This window comes from Abramis brama (genome assembly GCF_963993115.1).
Source record: "Abramis brama genome assembly, chromosome: 12".
Lineage (NCBI taxonomy): Eukaryota > Metazoa > Chordata > Actinopteri > Cypriniformes > Leuciscidae > Abramis > Abramis brama.
The window spans coordinates 36,783,274-36,806,693 of NC_139974.1; the positions used below are offsets into that span (position 1 = coordinate 36,783,274).

The 23,420-nt window shown below is 37.5% G+C and overlaps 1 protein-coding gene across 3 annotated transcripts in view; it reads right to left on the reverse strand.

Moving 5' to 3' along the window:
• The window catches only part of slc25a13 (solute carrier family 25 member 13), a 40,500-nt gene extending 17,436 nt beyond the window's left edge, over nt 1-23,064 (reverse strand). Inside the window, exons 1-10 of one of the 3 annotated variants that reach the window (XM_084131105.1) lie at nt 22,980-23,043; nt 22,380-22,430; nt 22,195-22,249; nt 21,520-21,662; nt 16,135-16,250; nt 12,693-12,832; nt 10,199-10,345; nt 9,014-9,152; nt 5,050-5,143; nt 4,228-4,312 (exon numbers count right to left, since the gene is read on the reverse strand). In XM_084131105.1, the coding sequence (XP_083987231.1) occupies nt 4,228-4,312; nt 5,050-5,143; nt 9,014-9,152; nt 10,199-10,345; nt 12,693-12,832; nt 16,135-16,250; nt 21,520-21,662; nt 22,195-22,206 (876 nt within the window). In that variant the 5' untranslated portion in view covers nt 22,207-22,249; nt 22,380-22,430; nt 22,980-23,043. Of the gene's footprint in view, nt 1-4,227; nt 4,313-5,049; nt 5,144-9,013; nt 9,153-10,198; nt 10,346-12,692; nt 12,833-16,134; nt 16,251-21,519; nt 21,663-22,194; nt 22,250-22,379; nt 22,431-22,979 lie in introns of all 3 variants that reach the window. The other 2 variants (XM_084131103.1, XM_084131104.1) reach the window with 2 other exon arrangements.
• Nucleotides 23,065-23,420: the final 356 nt, after the last annotated feature.

Genomic DNA, 23,420 nt, shown 5'->3' on the forward strand with positions numbered 1-23,420 from the left:
AATAGAATAGAATAGAATAGAATAGAATATCGCTTATAAATACAATGTTGTAATGGTGTTACCAAAGCAAAGAGTGGCTTTTTACAGAAAAATATAATATAATATAATATAATATAATATAATATAATATAATATAATATAATATAATATAATATAATATAATATAATATAATATAATAAAATATAATATAATATAATAGTGGCTTTTCCAGCCAATTTTAATATAGAATAGAATAGAATAGAATAGAATAGAATAGAATAGAATAGAATAGAATAGAATAGAATAGAATAGAATAGAATATCGCTTATAAATACAATGTTGTAATGGTGTTATCAAAATCAAAGAGGCTTTTTTCCAAATATAATATAATATAACTTATAAATAAAAAGTTGCAAAGCTATTACCAAAGCAAAGAGTGGCTTTTTACAGAAAAATATAATATAATATAATATAATGTTACGTATAAAATATAATACATTTTCAACATTGATAATAAAAAGAAGTTTCTTGAGCACCAAATCAGCATACAATAATTAGAATGTGTCAGTAAGACTGAAAAAACTGGAATAATGGTTGCCGAAAATTAAATTAAATTTTAAAATATATTAAAATAGAAAATAGTTTCTATTTTTGTTTTTTGCTTATATAACTCAAATCTGGTGTTTTGAAGAAATTTGATGTTGAAATTTAAAATGTCCCCTTTCATTTGTGTTATTTCATAGTTTTGATGAAATTACTAATATTCTAAAATGAACGAAGAAAATAGAAGATCAAATGAGTAGGTATGCCGAAACTTAATTAATAACTGTTACTAAAAATACTTCATTTAGTTTGATCCAACCTCCCATGTAATGAGAAATGAATTTTAGCATAGTGTTAGTTGAGACGAGGAGAAACCACAGTCGAGCGGGTCCAGCCACGGCCGTAGCCCCACAGTTAGAGCGAGCACAAGAAATAAGGCCAGCCAGAACCATCCAAGCGTCCCATGCTACATTCCCCGCCGGAGATACAGTCGCCCGGGACCACCTGTCAGGAACCTCAAGGTAACTGCCCGGACCGCCCCTCTCTCAGGCTCACTGAGGGGTTAAGGGTGTGGGATAAACTGTGTTTGGGGGGGAGGTGGTGAGGGAGAGCTGGCCAGCAGCCCATAAGGCCAGACCACAGCCCAAAGCGGCTCATTGTGGTGGGACTGGCGTCTCTGTCCCGGGCCCCCGCTTCGAACGGCCCTGCGCAAAGGAATAACTCAGCCCTCAATGTGTTTGGAGGCAGAACTTCTGATAAAATAAAGAGGGAATATCTAGGCAGAGACACACTCTCTTTCTTTTTCCTGCAGAGTAGTCAAGCCTTTCTGTCTGTTTTCATTTCCCCTCATCTCGCCATCAGACGTTGATAAGTTTCCTCGACTGCTGGGCTTGCGTTTCATTTACAGCTTTTTATATGAGTGATCTGTGTGCCGATGACAGATTCAGATGTTCTCTTCTTTCACTGCTCTGGTCGAAGCGAAGGCTCGAGCTCAGCAGTAGCGGATGAAAAATTCCAGACGGGCTGGAAATGATGCGTTGATCAGAAGCACGAATTTATAAACACAAGTTCTCAAAATATATCTAACATAAAAGCAACCAAGACATTCAAAATAAAATTGAACAATCCGCTCCCTATTTCTGTTGTAAGTCTGCTAACCAGAGAGTCAAAATCACTCAAGTGCACAAGCATTTCAAGAATGCACCGTAAACGCCACTACATTTACTTATGCTGTCACGTCTCTTTGAGAATTTGAGATTGCAATGAGTGCAAGTGTAAATGCATGAAGAATATGCCTTATTCGGTTTGTAATTATCTATTTTTGTTATTATTTATTAATTCGTTTATACACTACTGCTTAAAGTGATCGGTAACATTTTTGGTAACACTTTACAATAAGGATTCTTTAGTTAACATTAGTTAACTACATTAGTTTACATGAACTAATAATGAACTGCACGTCTACAGCATTTATTAATCTTTGTTACATTTTCAACATTTACTAATACAGTGAGGAAAATAAGTATTTGAACACCCTGCTATTTTGCAAGTTCTCCCACTTGGAAATCATGGAGGGGTCTGAAATTGTCATCGTAGGTGCATGTCCACTGTGAGAGACATAATCTAAAAAAAATAATCCAGAAATCACAATATATGATTTTTTAACTATTTATTTGTATGATACAGCTGCAAATAAGTATTTGAACACCTGTCTATCAGCTAGAATTCTGACCCTCAAAGACCTGTTAGTCTGCCTTTAAAATGTCCACCTCCACTCCATTTATTATCCTAAATTAGATGCACCTGTTTGAGGTCGTTAGCTGCATAAAGACACCTGTCCACCCCATACAATCAGTAAGAATCCAACTACTAACATGGCCAAGACCAAAGAGCTGCCCAAAGACACTAGAGACAAAATTGTACACCTCCACAAGGCTGGAAAGGGCTACGGGGAAATTGCCAAGCAGCTTGGTGAAAACAGGTCCACTGTTGGAGCAATCATTAGAAAATGGAAGAAGCTAAACATGACTGTCAATCTCCCTCGGACTGGGGCTCCATGCAAGATCTCACCTCGTGGGGTCTCAATGATCCTAAGAAAGGTGAGAAATCAGCCCAGAACTACACGGGAGGAGCTGGTCAATGACCTGAAAAGAGCTGGGACCACCGTTTCCAAGGTTACTGTTGGCAATACACTAAGACGTCATGGTTTGAAATCATGCATGGCACGGAAGGTTCCCCTGCTTAAACCAGCACATGTCAAGGCCCGTCTTAAGTTTGCCAATGACCATTTGGATGATCCAGAGGAGTCATGGGAGAAAGTCATGTGGTCAGATGAGACCAAAATAGAACTTTTTGGTCATAATTCCACTAAACGTGTTTGGAGGAAGAAGAATGATGAGTACCATCCCAAGAACACCATCCCTACTGTGAAGCATGGGGGTGGTAGCATCATGCTTTGGGGTGTTTTTCTGCACATGGGACAGGGCGACTGCACTGTATTAAGGAGAGGATGACCGGGGCCATGTATTGCGAGATTTTGGGGAACAACCTCCTTCCCTCAGTTCGAGCATTGAAGATGGGTCGAGGCTGGGTCTTCCAACATGACAATGACCCGAAGCACACAGCCAGGATAACCAAGGAGTGGCTCTGTAAGAAGCATATCAAGGTTCTGGCGTGGCCTAGCCAGTCTCCAGACCTAAACCCAATAGAGAATCTTTGGAGGGAGCTCAAACTCCGTGTTTCTCAGCGACAGCCCTTGACCTCTGTAATTGCAAACAAAGGCTACTGTACCAAATATTAACATTGATTTTCTCAGGTGTTCAAATACTTATTTGCAGCTGTATCATACAAATAAATAGTTAAAAAAATCATACATTGTGATTTCTGGATTTTTTTTTTTAGATTATGTCTCTCACAGTGGACATGCACCTACGATGACAATTTCAGACCCCTCCATGATTTCTAAGTGGGAGAACTTGCAAAATAGCAGGGTGTTCAAATACTTATTTTCCTCACTGTACATTATTAAAGTCAAAAGTTGTATTTGTTAACATTAGTTAATGCACTGTGAACTAACATGAACAAACAATGAACAACTTTATTTGTATTAACTAATGCTAACAAAGTAACGGTTAGTTCATGTTAGTTAATATATTAACTATTGTTAACAAATGAAACCTTATTGTAAAGTGTTACCAAATTTTTGAAAGAAAGAAAAATTCAGCAAGGACCCATTAAAGTGACAAAGACATTCACTAGAATATGTGTTCATGTTCGAATGTTCAGTAACGCTCTGTTTAGTTTCTATCTCTATGAAGCTCCTCCTTCTGAAAAGCGCGATGTGCTCTGATTGGTCAACTGGACATGTTGTCAACTGTTGTGATTGGTCAACCGAGCATGTTTGGGAAATGTCCCGCCCCTTACTTTAACACGAGTTTCAACACACTACTAACTAACTCAACCAGGCCCCGCCCCTTTATTCTGCATATGACTTGGGCCGGCATTATTTAAATGAGGAATATTGTGTTCGTTCCCGGAAGAAAACACAAGACTACAATGGAGGCGTTTCAGGGAGTTCAGAAACAGTGACACTGATATAGAGAATAACTCACTTTGAGTGACTTTGCAGATATTTTTCACTAAAGAAGTTGAACATGTAAAAGACAAGATTTAAGACAATTTTACATTCAGTTTCTGTAGCTTACCTGTCTTTGAATCTCAGCAAGGTTGTAAGGAAGAGCTCCCTCCTCCAAAGGTGCAATCATCTCAATGTCAACTAAACCAACACGCCTGTAGACAGCAAAAACACAGGCAGACATATTAAAACGGCTAAACAGATTTTTTCAGAGCACATCTTTAAGATGTTTGAGGAAGAGTGGTAGGTATAGTGTGCCCTCACAAGTAACAACCTCACAATCTTAACTCAAAGAGAGTTGGGCAATTACAGTATCGCATTGCAAAGAAATAATAATGTCCAAAAAGCAATTCCAGATCACCGTTTACTCCAGAGATATTTTAAGACCCACCCAGCAGAGCCATAAGTCAGTTCATAGGTCAGGGTATCTGACTCTACAAATGTTCATGTGATATTCTTTGGTTTCCAAAAGATGGGTTTAGCTCACCATGATTACGGCTCAGAGCAGATATTTAGTAAATATACTTCCAAGCTCATTACAGTTCTGGTAAGAACGTCACAGCAGTTACAGTAGTGTGGAAACATGTGTGCTCGCTACATGCTGCAGAAAAGCTAGAACAAGCTGGACTGTGTTCAAAACCTCCCGCTGTCCAATAATAGGAAGAGTCATGTATCATCGTCTATGCAATTGTCAGAACAAGACTCAGAATAGAGACCAGAAAACTTTTCACATATAATTACAGAAGTCAAACAATGCCGTTTTTAGAAGGCGAGAGTGGCTAGAGGGCTCTGAAGCACAGAGGCTGAGCTGAAGTGTGTTATGGCTGAGTCTCGAACCCTCCTCTTGATGGGGAGAGGCTCTCAGACGGTGACTGTCGCCATGGTGACTCACCCTCTTGGCTCATACAGGTCGGCCAGCTGGAAAAGGATGTCCACTTCCATAGGGGTCACCTGGCCAAACCTCTGGGCAGCGATGATGAACTCCTCTGGAAAACAGAGAAAGAGAGGGATTTTATTCTTGTGAGATTTGAATGAATTAAATATTTGTCACAAAGATATACAGTGGTTCAAAAAAGCACACTGTAAGATTTTTTTTATGTTTTAGTCTCTAATGCTCTCCAAGGCTGCATTTATTTGATCAAAAATACAGTAAAGACAGCAATATTGTGAAATATTATTACAATTTAAAATAACTTTTCTATTTGAATGTTATAAAATATAATTTATTCAGCAAAACTGTATTTTCAGCATCATTACTCGAGTCATTAATTAACAGAGAGTTCAAAAGAACAACATTATATATATGAATTTGTGTGTGTATGTGCATATATATAACTATATATATTTTATATTTATAGTTAGTTTTTTCTTTGTAGCAATGCAGTCTTTACTGTCACTTTAATTAATGCATCCATACCAAATAATTTCTTGAGAAAGATCTTTTCCACCCCAAACTTTAGATTGGTACTGCATTTGACCACTTAAGCCACATATAATATAAAATACATGACTAAATAACCATATTAAATCAAGTGGCATCTGCAAACAGATGATGCAAAACCTTTTCTCAGTCGTTTTTTGCAAGTTCTTTGTGCCAAATGGTTGCAAGGTCATTTTAGTGGATGTATGAAGTGGATGCATTATGTTTGAAAGTGTCCTACTCCCTCAGAAGGGCAGAGCACTTGAAGTAAACACTCTGAAGGGTGCAGGACGGCACTGTCACATACACCCTATATCGAGCAATGCGTCCCTGACACGTTATTGTCAATTAGAACATTACCTTGGAAACGCAGGAGCAAAATTCTCATTTATAGCTGCTAAAAGTATTCTTTCACGTCAAACATTGCCTGTTTGTGTCTTTAATTCAATATAAGTTCAATTTGTGCACCATCTCCATTTGGAACATAAATATGTTAATAATATTTTCAACTAACAGTCCTTAGGTGTACTTATTAATATTATTATTACCTCAAAATGAATGAATGCCTCTCAGAATAACATGATTATAAACAGTAAATTACTTCCTGAAAGTGGCCATGCTCCCTTCACTAACGGTCTTGTTCAAGGGCTCTTCATGGAGGGATCCAGCTGATCATTTTCTTTTAAAACGACCCTATGCCTTCCAGTACGTTTCATTAAAATAAAAGCTACTTGAATTAAAGTTTTGTTCATAGAGTTTTACAAGGTTTAAGCAGTCCAAATATATTTTAGTGCTATTGTACTGATCACTATTTCATAAACTATTATTTTTACATTAATCTGACTTGTGATGCAGCCTGGAATCAATGCAATATCAAACACCATGTTTGAACTCAGAACTGGCACCTGAATGAGCTTGGTTTTTCCCAATTTTTTTATTTTTTTCCATCACCTGATGGAGTTTGGGTTCCTTGCCACTGTCGCCTTTGGCTTGCTTAGTTGGAGACACTTTATATTATTGATTTGACTGCTCTGAGAACTAAACTGAATCAACGCTGATCTGACTTCAGCTGAATTATAACACTGTTATAGTCACTATTATTGAATTCTGTTTGCATCATTAATCATTATTTTCCTGTAAAGCTGCTTTGAAACAATCTGTATTGTAAAAAGTGCAGTATAAATAAAGGTGACTTGACTTGACACACATGCATTCCTACGTGATTATAACTCATTCAGATATTTAGTAAATCACCGAGTCCGGGAATGTATTGGATATCAGTTGGTTGTGCAGGTTAAGTGTAGAGTGGTAATGAGCAGAATGAACACAGGCCGGTTAACAGTGGGATTCCCACTGCACTGGTATAGAGTGACTAGTCTGAAAAAGGCAGCAAGTGTTCTTACACAGAGCCCTATTGAATGAAGGCCAGCTCAGCTTACCCCGGCCTTAAACACGCTGTGAAGTGTGAAGAACGCTCCAATCAAAGATCACGCAGGGCATCTGCCTCTCCAAAAACAAACACAAGCTACCGATAAGTGTGAGGAACATGCCGCCAAGAGCATTGGACGTGCCAAAAATCATATTTGATTCTACAAAAAAGTTGGCCTTTCAAGTATCTGGGTGGAAAAGTAACTCTGAAATCACGTAGTCGTGATCGGTGGCGATGAAATTCTGCTTTAGAATGGCCAGAAAACCGAGCCACGTTGAATGTTTTTATACATTTGCTAGCTCTTTTTTCTATCTGCGGCCTGTGTGCGAGGTGATGTGTTCCCCATTTTCCCCAGGTGGCGAGCAATCGCTGTTGCAATGACGAAACTATGCTTCGGCGTACCGCTCAAAACATACGGAACCAATCAGCTGAGGGTCAACAAGAGAAGTAGACATGGAAATTCGCACGCACAGGTCCCAGCGGAGCCCGATGGCGGCCTACAGCCTCTGTGGGAACAGCAGCGGTAAGTGTAGCCTCCCCACCCCTGGCCCCGGTCTCCACAGGGCTGATAGCATCGCAGCCGGGGTGTGTTCAGCAGGAGTGTGTGTGTCCAAGACGCAGAGCTCCATTGCAGCCAGACTATGAGGGCTGTTTCACAGGTCAGCAGTTGGCCAGGGAGACACAGACTAAAGGTTTTTTAAGGTTTTGGGGGATTTAAAAAAAAAAATGCACTCCTTGGTGGGCAACCGACAGCTTTTCAAAATGATTTCTCTTCTTTTAATGAGCTAAAGATGAGTTGTTAATAAATAAATAAATAAATAAATAAATGTTACATTAACAGCAAACTGATGCTATATATGAAGAGTTCAGATGCAAAAGCCTCTAAGTGCCATCTGAAATTTTCTTGTAGAATGATCATTTTTATCAAGCTCATATATTTAAGTTCAGCAATTTCACTTAAATGGCAATGCAAATGAACTATTAATTGTCATTTAAGTGAAATTACTTAACTTAAATATACAAGCTTGATAAAAATGATCATTCTAGAAGAAAATTTCAGATGGCACTTAGAGGCTTTTGCATCTGAACTCTTCATATATATATATAAAATTCTATACTTATTTTAAATTACACAATTTATTTAAGTGCATGACAACATATGTAAGTTTAAAATAGTTTTTAAAATTGAATGGATCTGCACAAGATGTACTATTTAAATACTATAATTACACATTTACACATTATATAATACAAAAAATGATATTGCCTCAACAACACACATATACATGACAAGCGAACAGGGATATCTACAGCAATGCATTGTGGGTAACATTGTGTTTTTCGTGGCACATGTCCGAAATCGCATACTGTATTTGGTTTGAAACTTACTTCATGGCCATTTAAAAAACATATGTTCTACATGGTATGAATGTGTGTAGTATGAATGATATTTGTACGCAATACATCCACCATAGACATTGTCATGCAACCTATGGCGTCAGTTGCGACGCTTTCACCGCCATTCACAAATCCTCTCCCGTGGCCTCATGGGATTTTAAAGTGTCCATCCTATGCACACCTCAGAATCTCACCGGAAGAAGTAATCCAAGTACTTTTCGCCTACTGTTTTATGAATACTATGAATTCGGGCATACTACTTGGCTCATTTATAGTTTTTCGGTAACACTTTATTTTAAGGTGACGTAGTTACACTTTACTACATGTACTTACTATAGTAATAACGGTAAATTATGCATAATTACAAGTAACTAGCCCTAAATCAAACCCTAACCCTATAACTCTATAGTAAGTACATGTAGTTAATTATTATTACTCAGTATTTATTTGAGTAAGTACAACGTAACTACGTCACCTTAAAATAAAGTTTAACCAGTTTGTCACATACTATACATGGAAGTATGCATATTCGGACGCAGCGCCAGTCAGTCTAATCAGGGGAAGAAGGACAAGTCAAAACAAAACAGGATTAAAAAAAAAACCACTAACCTTTAGTAACTTCCACATCTCTGCGGTTGCCTGCCAGGGTGGTGTAGATCTTCCTAATGAGCTCCATGTTGTTTAGCAGAGAGTTGAAGCCATTAAAGTAGGAAAAGCTGACCTGATGTGACGTACTGCCACCGGCTGCCTGCAAAATTGGCAGACGCACACACAGACATTTGCACGAAGACATCCTTTTATGAGGGACAGAGGTGATAAATAGCCGAGAATTCTATGGAGTGCCAAACATTAATCAAGCTACAGTGCGGCGACATCTTTAGCACTTCCACCCCACAGAGCGCTAAATAAATACATGTGTTTCACAGAGAGCCACACTGGCAATTTCAGAGGGATTCAAGCTTGCGGGCCATTTTTAATTAAGCGGTTTTATGAGAAGAGGGACATATAAAGTGGAAAACTAACATGAGGTAAATCTTTAAATAGCATCTGACAGAACGCTTGGTGTTAAAGCTCGGTCGGCCACTCTGATGGCATCAGGGAGGAAAAAGAAAACTAGGCAGTGACCAGACCAGCTAAAATATTAAGCAGTTAAACATTGAAATTCTACATTTTTCAAATGTATTTGATGACTTTAGAGACTGGCTGAAGTGTAGTTTAGCGCTTGCATAGCTGTCTTCATGAGGCCTGAGAGGGTTTCTGAAAGAAAAGCAAGAGCGGATCGTCTCTCACTAGATGGCGCTGTGTGCTTTGCAGAAACGGTGACGTCCACCTGAAGCCACAAAAATCAGATCTGCTCTGAAGTTTCCTTAACCAAGATGTCATTAGTAAAATCCCTGCATAAACCTGGCCACAAAAAAAAGTATAAACCTTTATGTAGATGTGATAAAATGTTTATACCTCCTGTCTTGTTTTGCAAGGCCTCTAAATTAGAGGATTGAGTGTATAGACTGGGTCTGACGAGCGTATTGTCTTTAATTTATTTCTAATGGCCTTGAAATTGTGTGTTTACAAACATCTCCCAGAATCCCAAGGTTTATGAGTCACAAATCGTGGAGAAAATGATAGACTCCATGGAGTGTGTATAAAACAGACTGCTCACACACACACACACACATGCACCTTACAAACAAATATCTCCCGGTGGTTTATGTGAAAAAAAAGTCTCTCCCGAAGCTGTCATGCAGTACAGCCACTGGCTGAAAAAAGCTAAAACATAATTAAAACTAAACTCACTGCAACTAAGCATTCCTCCACAAATGGTGTGAGCATGTGGGGTCTGATGGTCACCATGATGTCCCTGAAGTCCAGAGCCGTGACGGCGCCGGTCCTGACCTTGTCTCTCTGCGCAAAAGCCTGTCTGGCATGTTCAAGCTGCATCTCCTGCAACACAGTGAATGTCAGTCTGTATCTGCATGCTGGTAGTTTACCGAATGCTGAATTGGAGCAATTTGTACTGCAGAAAAAACAAAACAGATATAGATATGTTACATGCATGTGATTTTATAACATAAACCAAGTGAGATGTAGCCTATGCTGTACAGCCGGCATTTATTATGTAAAAATGCAAACAAATCATTTCTTTAAAATGTAAAATCAGCCCCAGATGATATAAAAAATTTTTTTACATACAAGTTAATAAATATAAAGATTAAATTAATCCTGTGCATTGATCTGAATCAAAAAAGCATCAATACGTTTAGTTTAAAATATAATATAAATATATATTAATTATAATATTATTTTTACTTATTATATTTACAACAAAAAGACTAATTATTATAATTTTTTTAATTAATGCAAACAAATATATTTATTCAAATAAAAATGATTAAATTATTGTTCATGATGTTTCCACAACATACATATTTTATTGCTTTGAGACATCTGATGGAGAGGAAACTCTCATTTTGTCGATTGTGCGACTCATCTGGAACGGTTGCAGTATCACATCAAGAGACGAGAACGACTTTCTTACACATCTCAGGCTTTTAAAGAGAGTTGTTTTTCTCTCTCCCAGCATAATTGAGCAGCCGGTCCAAAATACTGGAAATATAGGTCTGCTGTGCGAATATGGACGTGTCTTCGTATAGAAGGAACGCCTGCGCAAAAAACACTATTAGAGAAAATGTCAAAGCTTTGAATGTCAGACTCCGTGCTAACCTATTTCTGATATTATAGAAATGTCACTCTCCTCATAAAAAAAAAAAATAAATAACTAAAATAACACAGTTACAGATTGTCACTGGTAATTTCTCTATTATTAACCTATTTTTCACATCAATATACTTATTTAAATATTTGCAAATCAGATGCTGGAAAAACAAAGACGATTTATTTAGGAAAATAAACGTCTTATAAATGCTCCTGTGCCTTTCACAAACAATGTTTTAAACAAGGAGGAAATGCCAGTAGCACTGTAAATAAAACAAGAGCAGAGGTAGAGGTAAATAATATCTGGCTGCTGTCTTGCATTGTGCTGCTCCAGCCACAAGCATGTGGAATTGCATAATAATTGTGGCTCTGAACCTTACAGTTTACAGTTAGTCTCTTAAAACGTTAAATTACTGCAACTGTGAGTGTTTCAAAAACATGGTTTTTATTTAGGTAGGAGAAGAACAGAACCTCCGAAAGCCAATATTGAAACCACCATGGCATTTATTGTGCCTTTAATTGTCTTTGGATTCAAATAAAAACATTTGATGAGGCATCTCTGTTTGGGTCAATTATTTTAATTCAAGCGCTGGCATTAAAACAGCGAAACGGTCTTGAAGAACTCATCATCACTGTTCAGGTTAAAGAAATAGCAAGGTGTTACACCTTTGGCTAAGACACAGTAATGCCGTTTCTGACGGAAGAGCCAGATTTCCGACGTGTCATATTTGTAGGAGGACATATTGACACAACGTCAGTGTTGGAAAGCATCCATTCATAATTTCGAGAATTTGTGGGTTTCACTGAGACGTGAAGATGCTGGTTCATTTTTACAGTGCTGCGCGATACCGCGTCAATTCTGGAGTGGACCAAATCTAACACCGGTTTTCTAAAATCACTCCACATGACCATCAAAAAGTTGCCAATTCAAAGAAAATGAAATAAATGAAACGGGAAATGTGTTTTTTCATCGTTTTCAAGTTCCAAAAACAAAATTAATCCCGTCTTGGCCACAAACACAATATCGGCGTGTTTCTCGTAGTTTCCCAAAAACCCATCTGGTCCAAGTTAAGTTTAATATAAAAAGCTCATTCAGATATAGCGAGCGTAGATGCAAACTTGGCAGAGCGACCCCCTCACACCCCCTCTGCCCACTCTCAGGTCTAGACGCTATATTGGAAAATTTCTAGCACGCCACAAATACAAAAGGAATACTGCTATTCTTCTTGTAGGAGAAAAACATTACCTGTTTTAGGGGAATCGCTAGACTGCTCTGAGGTTACGTCAGCTAATGAGAAACAAATGCTGGCGTAGGAATATAACTCCAGTGTTTCATTAATGACTAACTAGGTCAATATGCCTCGCTGTGCTGCGGGAAACCGTGCCCAGATCTGTGTGTCAATCTAGGCGAGACCAGGCACGAAACACACCAAACAAGACATTACATCGATCCGAGCTCTGCGGCGGTGAAGGAAAGTGTGTGATGGGGACAGTATGAAAGTGAGTGCGTTTGGGTGTGCGTGGGGGGGGGGAAGGTGGGCAGAAGAAAGAGAAATTAGACAGCAGTCGTACCCACCAGCAGAAACTGAGTGAACTCCCCGTAGTTAAGGTGTTTCTTCCTCTCCGCGCCAAAGTGAAGCTGAACAAATTCTGAGTTCCAGTTAAAGGGGATGTGCTGGTGAATAGTGGTCTGACCGAAAACTTGTTTCACATCCTCTGAAATCAGAGATAAGCCTGGCATCAGAAATGTCACTTTTGACTATGCATTGTTAGATTTCTATGATTGTACCAGCAAAACACGTCTAAAAGCAAAGCTTTTTTTAGGAACACAAGGCATCAAACTTATTATTTCTTTTTCTTTTTCTTTTAAACATGGAAATACGCATAGTTAAAGCATTTTTAAAAATAAACATTATGAAATGTATTATATTATATAAAAGTTATTAAAAAATATTTAAGATTCGTGAATACGTGACATTGTACAGAAAGTCAGATGTTCTTGCTCTTTGAATCATTTCAGATCATGCCTAAAAATATGATCATCAGGTTGTGGCATTCATTAAATCAAAAATAATAAGAAAAACACTAAGACATTGTGATATTGTCATTTTTCAATTCAACTGTTCACTCATGCTGATGATATAATTCGAAATGGTGCTGTCAAATCGATTAATCGCGATTAATTGAATCGAACAAAGTTTGTAAATACATAATATATATGTTAACACCTTAACAAACTATATATATATACACACACTCTCTCTCTCTCTCATATATATATATACATACACACACACAAACATTTATGTTAGATGCGATTAATCAATTTGACAGTACTAGTAATAAACTAGAAAAATAATTTAAAACAGAATTGCCAAAATGCATCACTGAACTGAAGAACATGACAATAAAAGCTAAGAAAAATGGGGTTGAACATTTTGCCGAGAAGCATTCCTCATGAAGCGCAACAACCAGTTTTTTTCCTATTTATGGCAAATGATATACATTAAGCAGTCATACAGCAGATGCTTTTTATAGTATTACAACAGAGTTCCACTGTGGAGCTACTCCAGACCTTTATTTTATCAGTGTTTATGAACCTGTCAACACTTCTCAGTCCTTCTTTAGTTATATCGCTTTGGAGTTGCATGGTAGCCTGCAAGTTTATTACCTCTAATTCACCTAATTGAAGTTGAAGGGGGGGGGAATGCTAGTCATTCATTAATTAAAACCTAAATTTTCCAAACCCTTAAAAAAATAACCCTTCATAATATGACTTGCAATGACAGGGTTTATTAAATGGTGAAAAAAAGACTGTTTAATGTAACAGCAAGAGACCTTTAATGCTTTTAATGACATTAAGAGGGTTATAAACGGGAGGCTCCTGTTCGCTTTAACACAGAGCGGCATTTCATTTTCCGACCCTCTGTAGTGCATCACAATAAAGTGATTTTGACATGACCATAATCTTAGTCAGAAGTTATTTGCTATTTATGTTGAGGTGACTGCAGCAGTTGAAAAACAGGTGTATGAGACAAATACTACATTCTCATTACAGCTCAACCTGACGACATGAGCAACGAGAAACCATTGAACAGCAAATCTAAATAACCGTGTCATATGTATATGAAATACGCATATGTGCATGCATTATCTGATCTTATTCCCTATTGACTAAAACAGGTTGATGAAAGTCTCTTTCTCTCCGCCTAGGCACTTTGGGTAGTGCATTTGAAATGAGATGATCTGACAGGTCTCGCCTACAAAAGACAAATTAGACTATTTAAGTCAATTAGGGAAATTTAACGCATGAGACACACACATGCATTTTCTTGTGCCAAGTTCGTTTGCAACATGAATATAACTGTAAATGCAGCATCTCATACTATTGGTGTATTAAAATCCTTTGTTCTTAATCTGAAATCAAATAACCGCAATTAATGTACAGCGGAAGATTATACTGATCGTATTGTGTTTGAAATCAAGTGGCTGAATAAACCGGATTAAGAGTTTTATCTTAACTGATTCTGTACAACTTCGCTAAGTGACATAAGGTGCTTTGTAGCTAAACTCGATAACCTAATTGATTTAGGCATTCAGCTGATACAATTAGTGATTATTAGGCCAAAATATGGAAATTCATGTGAAGGAAATTTAAATGAATTGAAATTCCTGTGATGAAACTACAATCTTAAACTAAAATATACTAAAACATCACACACTTTTTATCATTTAAATGTGCAAAACAAAACAAAAAGAGCGTTCTTACGGAAAGTGAAGTACCTAAAACCTTAAACTAAAAAAATACTAAGGGCTGCACAATATATCAAAATTATCGAAATATTGCAAATGTATATATCGCGATATGCATATCGCAACAGCTTGCAATAACTGGGGTCATGAACAAAAGACAAAGAGAAAATCACTCGCTGCTCTTGGCTGAATAACTTTTGTAGCTTTAATACGAATCAGTATATATTTAATTCATACAGTGAAAACTAAGCAGTGTTTATTTTTACGTTTGATTATTCATTTTCTGTTTCAAACCTAATGTAGGATAACCTGAAAGCCTAAACCCTGTGGTTTACACTGATGTTAAAATAACACTTCTTATGCTACAGTAAAACACTGATGTTCACTTTCAGAAGTTGTAGGGATGTTTTCTTGTCAAAAAAAGAGGATATATATATATATATCTATATAAAGAAAAACCTATAAATGATGTTTATTTTACACACTTTTTACTTTTTTTTTTTTTTACTTTTTACACACGCATATCGAATATCGCATATAAGTTATTGCATATCGCATTTTTCTTCAATATCGTGCAGCCCTAAACATCACACACTTTTTATGGTGGCACTTTCTTTTACAGTCCTGTACCCCATGTACTATGCACAATAACTGGGTAATAACTAGGTACTAACCATGAACCTAAACCTAACCTTAACCCCTGTAGTTACCTTATATAACCCAGTATTTTCTTAGGTAAGTACACTGTCAGTACATGCAAGTACATGTAAAATAAAGTGCAGCCCTTTTTATCATTTAAATATGCAAACAAAACCAAACAAAAAACATAACCAAACCAAACCAAACCAAACAAACCCAAAAAACATTGTTCATGTAAGTACACATACTGTAATAAAGTGCAACTCTTTTATCATTTAAATGTGCAAAACAAAAACAAAACGGGTGTTCTTACAGAAACTTTTAAATGTGGTAAATTCACTGATCCGCAAGGCTTTTGAATGCCTAAATAAAAGACACAAATGTTCAAAAAACATTTATATATATATATATATATATATATATATGATTCATAATTAACAGATAAAACAGCTTTTCTGCCAAGTAATATAGCTAATTCTCGTAACTGTAGGCTAGCAACACAGCAGCTAGGCCCATTTTTACAGAACGTGCGCGGACATAGGCGAACTTTTATCAACATTCAAACGCAGCTCATCCAATCAGAATCGAGACTCGACTCTGTTTTATAAAGAGCATTGTACACTTACCAAAAGTGGCAATGCCATTCCCAGTTTTGTCGAAGAGCTGGAAGGCGACCATGAAAAGGGCATCCGGAGCACACAGCACCGACTCAAACGCCAGAAACTCCTGGAAGGAGATCAACCTGATGGAGACAAACAGACTTACAGCCTACATATTGTGGACTCTTCACTCCACCAGCCTGGCATTACATTATTGAATGATGAGAGGGTATCACTCGCTGATTACTGCTTCTCGTCGCCAAACAAAAAAAGGTAGCACATATTTTCATTGTGAACACTTGACACTTGAGTGATTTGTTCAACTGTAATTATCAGCCTAAAATTATGATGTACAAAACATCTAAACACACAGTCCAGCTTCAATTCTAGGCCCAGAGATTAAGTGAATGACAAAACAATTTGACATAACAGGCTTTTCAATGATCCCAATCTTGATTGAAGTGCTTCCAATTTGACTGTCAAATGTCATTACCTTACTGAAAATGGGACCAGTTCATATAAGACCCCCAGAATGGTTGGGAACTCAGTAAATCATGTGATTACAAGAGAATCAACCAACCAACAAGTCATGCAGCAGTACAGTAAGGAAATGATCAGGAAGAATTACTGGGATACATGTACACTACCAGTCAAAAGGAGACACAGTGTTGTGATGTAGGGTAAACGTACCTATTAAGCTCACCAAAATCTACATTGAGACATTTTTAGTGCACAAGATATTGGTTTTAGTACAAGAAGTTATTTTAAAATAAAATACCCTACAGGTTTACGCTTAATGTCTGAAATAAATTCATATATAAATATATTAACTATATTTATTTAAAAAATGACATAAATGTAAAGAAATTCATACTTGAACAGATTTGCTCAAACTTTTGACTGCCAGTGCACATTTTGAGAAGCCATCATATATTTGGCACGATTATTTCATTAGTTCCTACATGTGTGATGATTTTACAGTAAATGGGTGCTATTGTTCGACAAATAATCAAGTAAACCAGCAGAAAGATTAAAATATGATATCAATAAAAGGGGAACACTAACAGCACTACTTCTGCAAATGACTAAAAGTTTGAATTATAATGGAGAGCATGACATCAGAAAACACATAAACATGCACACAAGCGCGCACACACACACACACACACGTATCTACCTCATCAAATAACCAATTTCAGCATTCATAGGAAACCCTGGGGACCATGCAATCTAGTCTTTATTTAAGCGCAGTTCAAAGTTGCCTCAACTCCATTATGAATTTCACAAATGGATACAGCAATTACTCGAGGTCACTGCTAACGAGCAGTCCCAATGCATGCATCTCTAATTTATTTCAATTTCCAGGGAGCAATGATTACATTTTCGTGGCCACTCTAATTAATTTTGTTACTGATGAAATTCAAAGGAACTGAGAATTTGTGCGCTTCCAGCATGCCAAATCAGCCACATTGTGGAGTCAAGAGTAATTGTTTTATTAACTAAGCAGACAGTAGGAGAACAGGAGCCTGCTGTTCCAGAGTGGGTGGAGAGCTTCAAAGGCGATCCGCTGGGCCCGGGCGTCCATGATTAAAAACAAAAAGCAAGGAGAGATGATACAGATGCTGATGCTTTTGCAAAAAGAAAAGTCTGACAAGTCTTCACGTGTCAGCGGAGTTATCAGAGTTTCCTAGTTAAAAATTGGACATGAACGCCCTTCTCAAGGCGTATTTACCACTGGGAAGCTCTGGGATAATACTGAAATCGGAAATTTCCTACTTCCCACTTCTGAAGTCGTGATTACGAGCTCGTTGTTTTAGGAAAGAACAGGAATCCTGGATGACGCCAGGTTTATTCTTGCCTATTTATTGGGAAATTCTTATTAAAGCCAAAATGTTATTTAGTGTCCCATTCATTGACAACCATATAAACATTCACTGCACTATCTAGATAGTCAAATTCAGGCTATTTTCGCCGTGTATAAAACATACAATACGCTTCAAATGACTTTTCATATATGTAGCCTAAATATGCACTACTTTAACGACAAGACAAGACGATGTAGATGTTGTGGGGAAAAAAACTTGTTAAGAATTCGAGTCACAGTTGCAGTCGTTCTCCCCTCCGTTTATGGCTCGCTCAACTCAGAAACTTGGGTATCAGAATTATCCCGAAGCTTCCCAGTGGTAAATATGACTTGAGAGGGCGTTCATGTCCAATTTTCACCTAAGAAACTCGTATTTATGATAATTCCGATAGCACATAAAGGCAGCATAATTTTGAGTTCCTGAGTTGAGCGGGACATAAACTTTAAACATGGCAGAGGGGAGAACGACTGCTACTGTGACTGGTATTCTTTACTAGTTTTTTCCACAATAGCTATATCACCTTGTCTTGTCATTAAAGTAGTGCATGTTTATGAAGAATCCTTTGAAGCAAGCGAAAATAGCCTGTTTTTGTCCGAAATTCCAGCAAGCTGACTATCTAGATAGTGCGGTGAATGTTTATATGGTTGTCAATGAATGGGACGCTAAATAGCATTTTGCCTTTAATAAGATTTTCCTAATAAATAGGCAAGAATAAACCTGGTGTCATCCATTATTCCTGTTCTTTCCGACAACAAAGCACCGAGCAACGAGCTCGGAATATCAACTTCAGAAGTGGGAAGTAGGAGATTTCCAATAGGCAGCATTAAAACGCATCTCTGACACTGGAAACCATTGGAAGGCAAGGAGGGACTTCTAATCACCAGATGGTATCGCTTTCATTTCAGATCAGCTTGATGGTCACTGTAATTGATTTTGGAGTGTATCTGCATTAAATGCACTCCAATCAGCATACACAAAAAATGAGTTGTGCATGTAGTTTCCCCAGCGCCATGCCAGACGTGAGGCTTATGATGGTTGATTAGCAGTTCCTTGACTACTAGAGAACAATTACACTGGTACACAAACACACTAAGATGCTGTAGCCATGTAAAACAAACTAAACCGAAGCTCAAATAATAAGTCTGACAAAGAACATTTTTCAACCATCAACTAAAATGGCACAGAACCAGAAGTGTAACATGGGGAATGCAAAAAGTTTCATGTTTCTCAAATATGACACTGAAACGATTTAATAATAAGGACAATTGTTTTTCTAAACACAAAAAAAGTTTTTTGAAAGAAATTAATACTTTTATTTAGCAAGGACACATTAAATTGACAATAAAGACATTTATAATGTTACAAAAGATTTATCGGCCTAGTTATTTTTAACTTTCTATTCATCACAGAATCTGTAAAAAAAAAATTGTATCATGGTTTCCAGAAAAATATTAAGCAGCAAAACTGCTTTCAACATTGATAATAATGGGAAATACTATGAGCACCAACTCGGATCACGTGACACTGAAGACTGAAAATTCAGCTTTGCACCATAGAAATAAATTACATTTTAAAATATATTAATACAGAAAACGGTTATTTTAAATTGTAATAATATTTCACAATATTATTGTTTTTACTGTATTTTTGTGCAGTCTTGGTGAGCATAAAAGACATATTTCAAAAATTTAGAAGAGGAACATACTGTAGAAACCAATACATTTGTTGATATTTTCATCAGATAAAATAATATTATGCTGCTATTCATTTTCAATGTTTACGCTAATCAAAACAGAAATACGTTTGTACAAAGCATTTCCTTATATCTCCCAGCGGGTGCCACGCACCTTTAAATTGTGTTGTTTCTAAAACCGAGAGGTGCTGGTAAACACTGTCCTTAGCAGAAACACTATTTACAGACTTATTATTTCAGTGGTTTAGCTTTGTAGCTTTTATCCATGACAGGTGAAGAGAGAGCACCTTCAATAAGCTCCGGCCCTGTCATTGTCACTGACAAGCGTAGATGCGGAGGGACGCGGGCTGGTTTAGCTTTCCCTGAGTGCATACCTCAGACCAGCCTGAAACCACAAGGGCACGGACTGCCATTTTCTCAGCATGCGCTCTTTACAAAGTTTTAACCCCCAAGATGCTACGGAGTTTCACACTTGAGGAGTTTTTCCATCAAAAATGGAGAGGGGAGAAAAGATAGAGGCAGAAAAGGAGAGAATGTCTGGCAGATCTTTGAATCAGCAGGGAAGTCTACATGCGTTGAATGACTGATTCAGAACCGTTGGCAGGATACCGCTCAAACAGGGCTGAGTGAATAAAGGAGAAGTGATTCAGAGCCTGATGGATGTCACCACATCAGTTGATTTATTCCAGCTCAGGAGGAGGTAGAAAATGCATCATGCTGTTTGTATCCATCTCATGAAACAGAGATAACCTGTGAATCATCTCAATCAGATGAAAACCTACCTCGGTTGTAAAACACTTGGTGTTCAGCAAAAACATCGGATTCGGCACCCACACAAACAGAGCTATTCGCTCTTGAAGCTTTATGATTTTGAATACATTTCAATATTATAGCAAGCTTCACTTGTACAAAAATATGAACTGCTGTTAGAACCTTCTCATTGCGATTCTGGGACGAAGGCCTCAAAATGAACGTTTCTTCATTTGCAACATTCCGCAATCCTGACGGCATGAAGGTCCTGACCACAGCCGCCACTAACGACCAAACCTCAGAAATCCATATATATCCAGATCTTTCTTTAACTAGCTCAGTAACCTACATGCATTGTGTATAATTTTTTTAAAAATCCAAAGATAAACCTGAAAAGCACAACTCTTATATTTCCATAATCTTGATTAAATCAAACAATCCCCCTATTTTTTTTCCTCAAAGCCCTGCAAATAAAAAAAAAAAATCACGTTCTGAAAGAGAGCTCAAGCCATGATTCCCTAATAGTTATCCGTTAATAGCTGAGATGCAGCAATTTATCCATCCTCAAAGTCGCACAAAGCACGAGAGCTGAATGGCACAGGCAATTACAGTGCGTGTGTACCTCTCCCGGTCTATGGCAGCCCTAATAATGCGTGCCGTATGACCACATGCACGCGGCCCGGCTGGTTGCCATGGTAACGCACAATCTTTTTGGACTTAGGCTTGCGTATCATTGGCCATCATTATGTATCATTAAAAGCATACATATTAATGCAAAAAGGGGTTGAGCCGTGCTGCCTGAAAGGAGCAGCACCTGAACAAAGTGTGGTGTGTTAAGATGTCTGACCCTTCATCCTAATGCAGGATTAAAAGCAGAAGATACCGCCGCATAATCCACATCCATTTCACAGCAGACGCTTTGTTTATGAATCAAATGAACTATGAACTGTAATTTACACACAAGTCGTGAATTATTAATGAAAAACACAAATTTACACTGTGCGTTGGTCATTGTTGTTTGGTTGCACAATTTGATTTGTTTTCAAACCTGAGGTTCAAGTGCAACTCAAACTTTTATCAGGAGCAATAGACATAAATACTAACCCATCTTTGGTCTGGTCCAGAACACCTGCGAGTAGAACCGTGGCCTCCTTGGACAGCCTTATGTCTGTTTGTGCATGGAGGAACTTGGACACGAAGTCCTCGGGGGACATGTGGTGCTCTCCATTCTTCTCCACACTGGCATACTGTGAAGGAAAAGAAAACTGGGCTAATATTATGTGTTTAATGCTGAGGCCACTGCAGTACAGAATAGAAATTGTAGATAAAAATCTGATTAACATTAAATATGTAATTGATGCATTTCATATAATAAACCAGCAAACTCAGAGCAGTCATTGAATTAGTCACTTAATACAGCGCCTTGTACAATGTAGTATTCCATGAAATGTGGCCAACCACATCTCAGTTAAAATCACATATTGCATTGATCATAAATATTTAGTATTACAAACCCGAGACAGAATAACCGAAGAAAAATTATGTTCACAGTTAAGGACAACATGAACAATTTACAACATCATTTTACAATCATCCAGATGGTAAAACAGAAGAAGGCAAGATAAAGGCTGATTATTGAAAGGAATATTAATTAAGCATATGTTAGTTTTTTTGATCATTTGCTGTTAGATTCATTACTTAAAATACGTTATTCATGCAAGTAAGTTTTTTTTCTCGTGCTTTAAAGGAACTCTGCTTCGTATATTCATGTGAACTTACTAGGAGTTCCATACAGTGCTCGATGCATTTTTAAATTAATCCTCAGGTTTTCTTTCTGTAATGAGAAATTAATTAAATGGTTATATCAGATAGAGTTATATCTCATTGACACCAGTGCTTAGATGTTGGGCTACGTTGCCATCCCTTCATTTCCAGACTCTCAAGGGAGATACGAGGTGACATACCTTCAAGAAAATGGACTTGAGCTCTGCTGGATCAGCCCTCTTTATCATTACCTGTAGACATAAACACATTGTGATCTACATAATATAACGGACCTACATGTATTATGCCCAGTGTTGTCTATTAACATTATTTTAGGATACGTTATATATATATATATATATATATATATATATATATATTCCACTGGTAATGATGATCATTGGTGTTATTATAATTATTAAAAGCATCTTATATCTAAGCAACTCAACTTCAGCTCACTTCGGGAATGTTTAGCATCCTATAAACCCCATGACACCCATTCAAACACTCCAGCAGACAGTGGACAGTCTATCTACAGGGGTTTGAGCCTTCATGAGAGCTCACTGAAGTGCTCTTATGTCTCAATGTCATTGACAGACGCTAACATTCACCCAGGACATTAGCAGGCTAACTAGCTCTGTCACACCGGCTACTGTGTACTGAAGGTTATCAGTTAATCCGCGTTTCTCCAGTGTCCTGCGATGATGTTTTCTGGACATATGCGTATGCTTCATGATAAAACACTGCGCTCCCTTCGTCTGCAGAAAGCTACTATGTTTCTGTGCGAGAATAACGCTTACCTTTGCTGCCATGATCAGCTAACGCACAACTATAGCAACAGGAAGACTTCTAGAGCTTGATGACGTTTCCATGGAGATCACGTGCGGGCGCGAGCGGCTAGTGCGCGTGGAGGAAACAAAAGCGGATGAAACGCTCACGTTGGTTGCAGTCGTGAATCGTTTCCCTATCAAATATGAATATATTGGATAAAAAATCGGTCTCACACTTTGTAAGGATATTAATCATATCAGTTTAGCAAATTTTAAATAATTTCACTGTTTTGGTTTGAGAAGATGACGTCATTTTCTGGGTGATCACTACGCTAACTTTTCACAGGATTTTTTTTTAATAAATATTCTTGGTGTTTCGAATATTTCACACAAAGCATTTTTTTCCATGTGGCCTCAATTTAAATCCTGACAGTCTTGTAATATTTAATAAAACAAAAACCCATTCTTACA